Source organism: Apium graveolens, chromosome 3, assembly GCF_009905375.1.
Source record: "Apium graveolens cultivar Ventura chromosome 3, ASM990537v1, whole genome shotgun sequence".
Classification (NCBI taxonomy): Eukaryota; Viridiplantae; Streptophyta; class Magnoliopsida; order Apiales; family Apiaceae; genus Apium; species Apium graveolens.
Genome location: NC_133649.1, coordinates 41,846,455 through 41,855,063, shown reverse-complemented (window position 1 = coordinate 41,855,063; position 8,609 = coordinate 41,846,455). Strand labels below are relative to the sequence as shown.

General features: G+C 40.8%; 1 protein-coding gene across 1 annotated transcript; it reads right to left on the bottom strand.

Annotated features, from left to right (window-relative positions):
* Positions 1-635: 635 nt before the first annotated feature.
* Positions 636-1,451, bottom strand: LOC141712189 (miraculin-like). The gene has a single exon (XM_074515025.1). It carries the CDS (start codon positions 1,406-1,408, stop codon positions 785-787), a length of 624 nt encoding a protein of 207 aa, XP_074371126.1. The 5' UTR covers positions 1,409-1,451; the 3' UTR covers positions 636-784.
* Positions 1,452-8,609: the final 7,158 nt, after the last annotated feature.

Genomic DNA, 8,609 nt, shown 5'->3' with positions numbered 1-8,609 from the left:
ATTCTCGTATGGTTGGCTCCTTGGAGTATGCTGGTGTAAATGTCACTGGAATACCTCTCTCGTCCGGATTAAACTCTTGGACAACATCCCGGGGGCATTGGTCACTTCTTCCATCATATAATCCACCACCGACGTTGTTTTGTTCAACGGGCAATATGTAGTAATTTGTGCCCGTCCGCAGCTCCTGCCCGTCTATGTCAATGACTTTGTTCTGATCACTTGCTGCGGATGCGAACAAAAAATTTATTACGAGAATTAGAAGGGAGGAAAAAAAGAGAACTGTGGCCTTCATTTTTTTATGTTGGTATGCATTTCAATAACGTGTATACTTCTTTATAAAGGAGTGAGGCTGCCTGATGTTTTAGAAAAGTTTCAATTGTACAAGGAAATTTCTGACAATCCTTATAAAACTTTGCCCCTACAATATTATGTTCTAAACCAGCTGAATACGAAAGTTCTAGGGCCGGTACAAAAAATACAAGCTAAAGCTAATTCAGAAAAAGGAGAAGGCACTAGTCGACAAGAAACATCTCCAATTTCAGTAGGAGTAATAATAATGTAATTAGAAAACTACTCCTTTTATATATGCATAAAATAAAAGAAATAATAAAATTAACATGCATGACAGGCATTCCGATCCACAAATTAGGATTTAATTCATCTTTATTAAAAAGCACATCTTTATTAGATAATCATACATATATGAGACACATATGACCTCCAACAAGATTGTTATTTTATTTAAAACGCAAACCAAGCACCCTGGTGATGCTTTATTAAAGCCCTAGGCCTTCTTAAAGAAAACCTGGAAAGGTTTGCCAGTATTTAAAGCCAAACGTCTGGTTCCGCTCTTTTCAATTACAATACCAAGGTCACCACAAACAGGTTTACAGGTGCTGCACACACTGGGACAATACACAAGCTTATACCAGTTGTTTCGTCCAGGAAGTTTCTCAATTTTAAACCAATTACTTATTGTAGAGCCACCAGGGTTCCCAAGAACTCCTCCCGTTGAAACAAAAAGTTGACCCGAGCCTGCTCCTCGGCCACCATCAAGTCTCCACACAGTTGATTGTCCGCAGATCGATGCACCAGAAAATCTAATGTTCAAATCTGCAGATGCTCGTACGATAGGTTCCCTGGGGCTAGCTGGCGTAAATTTCACCGGAATACCTCTATTGAGTTCATTCGGCTCTTGGACAACATCCATCGGGCATCGGCTAGTTCTTCCACTGTACAATTTCAGTCCACCACCGTTCCCACGGACAACCGGCAATATGTAGTAATTTATTCCCGGCCGTACCTCCTGCCCGTCTATGTCAAGGACTTTGATACTTGCTGCAGATGCGACCAAAAGGTTGGTCGCGAGAATGAGAAGGGTGGAAAACGAGAGAACTGTGGCCTTCATTTTTTACTTTGTGGCTTGATATTGCTATGCATTACAGTAATGCACGTACATGCTATTTATAGGGAAGCCTGCATATATGCTATTGTACAAAATTTACAATTGCACAAGGAAATTGCCGACTATCCGTGTAGAAACTTGGCGCCTACAATATGATCTAAAATGTCAGTTTTGCATGCAACAGATTTACTTCTTATCATTTTACACGCGTAGACACTCACGTTGGCATTCCATATCAACAATTTCAAGTCCTACATATGTTAGGTGCCAATCTAGTTGAGATATCTTTGGTAATTTTGATGAGGCATAATATCAAACTTATCCTCCATCTACAAGGTAAAATATCAAACTTTATTTAGTCATTTCCTAAAGGTGATGAAATATATAGATAGATAAATTACTACTCATATAGAGTATCTTCACCACTATTTCCGAAAAAAAGTGTCGCCGGCTGTGTATCTAAGCGACATAATTCTTTTCAGTGCATTTTTATTGGTGTTGCATGGATATTCCATTGTATAAACTGAATTTATAAACTTTGACGACACTATCTAATAAATATGAAGAGGGAGATTTTCCATATTAAGAACTTTTTTGAGTTGTCGACTGTTGTAGAGTTTTAGTAACAAGTTGTCAAAAGGATGCGAGTGAAAGAAATGAATTAAATAAAATAATATCGATGACGATGCGATGGAAAACAAATATTTAAATTGAATATTTCTTTAATCTCAAATATATATGTTTTGTATACCATGTAGGTGAAAAAGAGTACCTAACAAAATTTAAAATGTAAAGTGATTACTAAAGAAAATTAGAGTTAAGTTTTTCGGAGATATCACTCTTTTTTTAAAGATCCGAATAAATATTTCCTTGAAGAGCCGAGTAACGTAAATGATTTGTAAATAAAATATTACAATATATATTATTGTAAAAATATATTATCTTTCTTTCCGTGGAGGATAATTGTGAAAATGCAAAGGCACAATTTATATATTCGATATTCTAACTGATAAGACAAATAAGACAGTATCTTATTAATCTGTAGAATATAAATTACTGAAAAATAAATGCTGTAATAAAGAAATTAAATAATGTAGTTTTCACTTGATTTGACTCTTAATCCTAATCTATGTCCTACATCCAAGTCCCAATGTCAACTAGCATATATAATAAAGAACTTATAATCTTTTCTTTGATTACAAAAGTATAGCCACTACTACAAAATTAAACTTAGGATACATTACTTACATAACACTTTTATTTTGTGCTACGCAAGTGAAAGGGTTACATAGCATTTATCTCAAAAATATAGCTTGGATGAGACTTCAACATGGTTACTTGGACGGGTTCTTTGGATGATTCAAGGAAGATGGAGAATTATTATTACTAACTTATTTGGTGCAGGTACTCTATTGAAGAACTCCTTCCTGTAGCATATCTACAGAAAAGGCGGTGTCCGTGGTCAGAGACCTCCAGGGGTATGCCTGGACTGAAGGCCTCCTCCTGTAGTCAATGGGTGTCCTCATTGGGGATGTGGGATGAAATCTGGTGTGTGCTTTGGGAGCCCTGTCTCTGTAGTCAACGGGTGTCCTCGTTGGGAGACTTTGGAGTATCCTGCACTTTGCACCCAAAAGCTTGGGATCACTTGTCCTGCAATCTGGTAGGGGCTCCTTATCGGGGGACAAGAATGCGTCCAACATTTGGGGTGAACCACGGCTATACCTGCGTCCGCGGACTAGAGAAACAGCTGGTAGCGGAGGGTTATCATTGGCCAGGGAGATGCTTTATCCGTGAAGTCTCGAAGCCGCGGACGAACCTTGGGCCTTTGTGGTTGGGCCTCATCATCGGACATTCCTAAAGCTAGTAGAAGATGGTTTCCAGTGGGTTTCCCATTGGGTCTCGGGATAAGAAATCTAAGCCCATTAGGTTTCTTGTTCCCCAAGAACTACGTGGGCTTGATTCCCTATAAATAGGGATACGTAGGCAAATTGTAAGGGGTCAGAAGCGAGAGCGCAAAGGAGCCACCACTAACCCTAAGCAATCTCAGCCCCCAATAATCTCCACCACCAAACACTGTTCATACTTCCCGACGAATACTGTTCATCGGATCCACCGGGTACTGTTCATGTTTACGACAAAGAACCACCGTCACAGATCTTGTTTCCGGCTACGAACCTCAAATTTTGTTGTTACCAAATTCCTCCGTCAACAAATTGGCGCTAGAAGGAGGGGCTAATCAAGATCAAAATCTCAGGAGGAAGAGATGTCTCGTCACGATGAAGGTTTTTTGACGCAAGAATTGAAGGATAGCCATGGAGGAGTTGCACACAACGACCACGAAGGAGATCCGTGAATAACTGTTTTCAGTAGGGGGGTCGAAGGAGATTTGGGTGTAGTATCCGCGGCCACGAGGGAGATCCATGGATGATGATATCCAGCCATGGAGGTTGAAGTTTGCAGCCATAGCCACGAAGGAGTGAAGTTGGATGAAAAATTCGGATTTGATGGATTAAGCGATTTGCTTACACTGTTTGGGCCGTATCTCGAGTTCCGTAAGTCAGATTTGAACGATCTTACAGTCTACGCGAAGCTTGTTGAATTCTCTTTAATTCGGAGATGATATGATTACGAAAATAAAAGTTTAGCATTCCGAAAATAGATAAAAACAGTAGCTGCAAATTTTTCCAAAAAATCCTATTTGGTTTAGAAGATTGGGAGAACCCTTTTTGGTTTAGAAGATTGGGAGAACCCTATTTGGTTTAGAAGATTGGGAGAAACCTATTTGGTATTGAAGATTGGAATATCCTATTATAATTAGAAGATTGGAGTATCCTATTCTAATTTGAAGATTGGAGTATCCTATTCGATATATAAAATTGGGGAATCCTATTCAAATTAGAAGATTGAAGAATCTTATTCCATTAAGGAGATTGGAGAATCCTATTCCAACAAGAAGACTGAAGAATCCTATTTGATTTAGAATATTTGGGAACACTATTCAGTTTAGAGGATTTAACCAGGAGCAAATCTGAGTAGGATCGGGAGGAGAACACTTCAAGAAGAAGGCATTACTACCATGAGCTAGTCTCGCCGTTAAGATGATTCCACGAGGTAACACTCGACTAGTTTTGTTGTGTTTTCCGTTAATTATTTCTAGGACTTGTGCAGGAAGAATATTGTGAAAGAGATTTAGCACGGAGGAGACCCCCACAAACACTTCGAACGCGCCTTGATGAAGACATCTGAGGCCCGGGAGACTTCTAACATATTTCAGGAGAGTTCGTTGATTGGACATGTCCGTCCCTCTAGGACGCGTCCTCCAGGTAACATTTAAAGTTCCATACTAATTGTATTTCTTGCAGGTAGGAAATCTTATCGGGAAAAAATCTCATGATTTGTGAAGCACAGTATCACAATCTATTAAGGCGCGCCCTCTGCATGTGAAACATTCAGTGGAAAATTGCCCTCCCAGGGCGCGCCCTCAGAAGAAAAATGGAAGTTTTCAATGAAAATGTCTTGATGATCAGATGAGTCATAGTCAGTACTTGAAGAATGGCTCGACTAGAACTAATTTCTTGTCTCTTAAGACGCGCCCTTTCTTTAAGGCGCGCCCTCAGAGAAATATTGAGAGTGAGATGCCCTTTATTGGATGACACTTCGTGAGATGCCCAAGAGATGTTTCTACATGAGATGGTTTCAGCATCCCTTGAGCTTTGTAAAAGATAGAAGCCTTCTAAGAATATTGATCTTTGATTTGGTTTAATTATATGAAGATTCTGTAGAAGACCCTTGTCGAGGTAGATGCTCCTGTTACAGTGGACGCGCCCTCGACAAGATGATTTCCCTTGTCGAGGTAGATGCTCCTGTTACAGTGGACGCGCCCTCGACAAGATGATTTCCCTTGTCGAGGTAGATGCTCCTGTTATAGTGGACGCGCCCTCGACAAGATGATTTCCCTTGTCGAGGTAGATGCTCCTGTTACAGTGGACGCGCCCTCGACAAGATGATTTCCCTTGTCGAGGTAGATGCTCCTGTTACAGTGGAAGCGCCCTCCAAGGATGATTTTCCTTGTCGAGGTAGATGCTCATGTTACAGTGGACGCGCCCTCCAAGGATGATTTCCCTTGTCAAGGTAGATGCTCCTGTTACAGTGGACGCGCCCTCGACAAGATAATTTTCTTTGTCGAGGTAGATGCGCCTCTTACAGAAGAAGCGCCCTCCAAGAATGAATACCCTTATCGAGGTAGACGCGCCTCTTACTAAGGAAGCTCCCTCCAAGGATTATTACCTTTATCAAGGTAGACGCGCCTTATATAAAGGACGCGCCCTCCAAGGATGAACACCTTTTTTGAGCAAAACGCTCCTCATAAAGAGGACGCGCCCTCTTATTCACAGATAATTTTTGAGGAAGACGCCGCCACTATAAAGGGCGCGCCCTCTAAAAGTATATGATTATAGAAGATCGTAAAGGTTTTGACTTTGAGTTAAAATGAATCACACTATTTGTGGAAAAGACGAGATCAACGATTTAGAGTTATGATTTGACAAGGAGAAAGAAATCAAACATGGAATGGTATTGTGTTGTTCATGGAAGGATCACTTTCACCAACAAAACACGTCCTCCTTCATCAAAGATTATTTATTATTTGAAGATCAGAGAACTGGTCTTTTATTCTGGTTATGCCTTCCCTTAGAGAGCGCCCTCTAATGATGACCCTTTCTGTTTAAGGCGCGCCTATAGGAAACCAATTTTAGGATGAAAAAGTTGGAAGAAACCTTCAAACCTTTGTTAAATGGATTATTCTTTTCCAAGGTACGCGAGGTGCACTCTTTTGTACGATTTCTCTTGTTTCTTACGCCGAGTTAGCTCATGTAAGCTTAGAGATGTGGTGCATAAGTGGTAAACCTCCCTAGATAAACTAAAGGTTAAAGTCACTAAGAAGAGAAGCGGTAGAGAGTGAAAGATGTTACGTTGTGTGGTGTGAAGCTGTTGTCTAGATTCATGAAGCGCGCTTTTATCTGGGGCGCGCCCTGTCATGTTCAAAAAAAGAAATAGAGCAGGATGAAGAAAGATGAATGAATAAGTTCGTAAGGGCATACCCTCAATTTTGTAGATGCTCATACAAATTTTTCAAGTTTGCTAGGGGGGTTGAAAATTCCAATCCCATTTTCAATGTCATATGGAATTTGGGGGGTAGTTGTTATGCCCAAAATTTGGTATAAACTTTGTTCGGGTCAAAACCGGGTCAATTGGTCAGAATTGGGATTTTGGTGCCTAAAATTAAGGAAAGATAAGGCATCTATTTTATCACAAAGGAAGAAGGCGCGCCCTACAGATATGGGGAGGCGCGCCCTTATGCATACGAGAAGAGTAATGCTGACACCTTACATAATCAAGGCGCACCTTCATTGGTGAAGGAGGCGCGCCCTATTGGTATATGAAGAAAGTAATTCAACTGATTCTTAGAGCTATCCCCTAAGGTATTAGGGCGCGCCCTAAGTGAGAAACATAGCTTGGATGGGACTTCAACATGGTTACTTGGACGGGTTCTTTTGATGATTCAAGGAAGATGGAGAATTATTATTACTAACTTATTTGGTGCAGGTACTCTATTGAAGAACTCCTTCCTGTAGCATATCTACAGGAAAGGCGGTGTCCGTGGTCAGAGACCTCCAGGGGTATGCCTGGACTGAAGGCCTCCTCCTGTAGTCAATGGGTGTCCTTATTGGGGATGTGGGGTCAAATCTGGTGTGTGCTTTGGGAGCTCTGTCTCTGTAGTCAACGGGTGTCCTCGTTGGGAGACTTTGGAGTATCCTGCACTTTGCACCCAAAAGCTTGGGATCACTTGTCCTGCAATCTGTTAGGGGCTCCTTATCGGGGGACAAGGATGCGTCCAACATTTGGGGTGAACCACGGCTATACCTGCATCCGCGGACTAGAGAAACAGCTGGTAGCTGAGGGTTATCCTTGGCCAGGGAGATGCTTTATCCGTGAAGTCTCGAAGCCGCGGACGAGCCTTGGGCCTTTGTGGTTGGGCCTCATCGGCGGACATTCCTAAAGCTAGTAGAAGACGGTTTCCAGTGGGTTTCCCATTGGGCCTCGGGATAAGAAATCTAAGCCCATTAGGTTTCTTGTTCTCCAAGAACTACGTGGGCTTGATTCCCTATAAATAGGGATACGTAGACAAATTGTAAGGGGTCAGAAGCAAGAGCGCAAAGGAGCCACCACTAACCCTAAGCAATCTCAGCCCCCAATAATCTCCACCACCAAACACTGTTCATACTTCCCGACGAATACTGTTCATCGGATCCACCGGGTACTGTTCACGTTTACGACAAAGAACCACCGTCACAGATCTTGTTTCCGGCTACGAACCTCAAATTTTGTTGTTACCAAATTCCTCCATCAACAGCTGGCTTTCAAATGGTATAGAGCTATATTGTAAATACCAAAAAAGAGAGAACCTAATAGATAATTCTCAATACATTCATACCTGCAAAGTATTAGGAAATATGTGAGTTTCAAGATATTGATTTAATTTACAGTTACGTGAATTTTCTTGCACAGTTTTTCAGTAATCGCACAGAGATTGATTACTTGCATCCTTGTATTCATGAGTTCCTCCTTAGGAAACTGATCGAAAGGCTCCTCAATACAACTATATAAAAGTATCGAAGCCTTTGGGAGACGGGCCTAATCAATGAGTCACTGTTAAATATTTCATAGGCGGTTAGTCTGGTCGTGAGTCAAAAAGTTTGGTCTTTAAGTTTTTATTAAGTGCCTCTCTTGTTTGTGTTGGGCAGCAGGGGGTTTTGGCAGCATTAAAGGATTGGTTATAATTGACATAGGGACTAGGAAAGGGTATTATAATTATAATCTTCTAAATTGTGTCACTAATATTTCCTTGAAATTAGTTATTACTTTTGGTTTAAATACTTCTCCTCGTGATATATTACATGCTAATTAGGCAATAAATTTATATTTGATTTTCTGTACTATTTTGGCCTTTGAATAAACTTGAGCCATCCGGTACAGGGAATTTCGTCGACCACGTCTTGGGTTTGAAGTTGCAAATCCTTATACAGCACGTTTTCGAGAACAATTGCTACTAAAGTTTTCTAGAACAGTTGCTACTAAAGTTTCCTGAAATCTCCACTGGTTTACTTGTAGTAAAGGTATATTTCTGCTCTTTCATGTTTCATAT

What these genes read in the sequence shown, in the direction of transcription:
- LOC141712189 (XM_074515025.1), bottom strand. Translation starts at nt 1,408, where the DNA reads ATGAAGGCCACAGTTCTCTCGTTTTCCACCCTTCTCATTCTCGCGACC.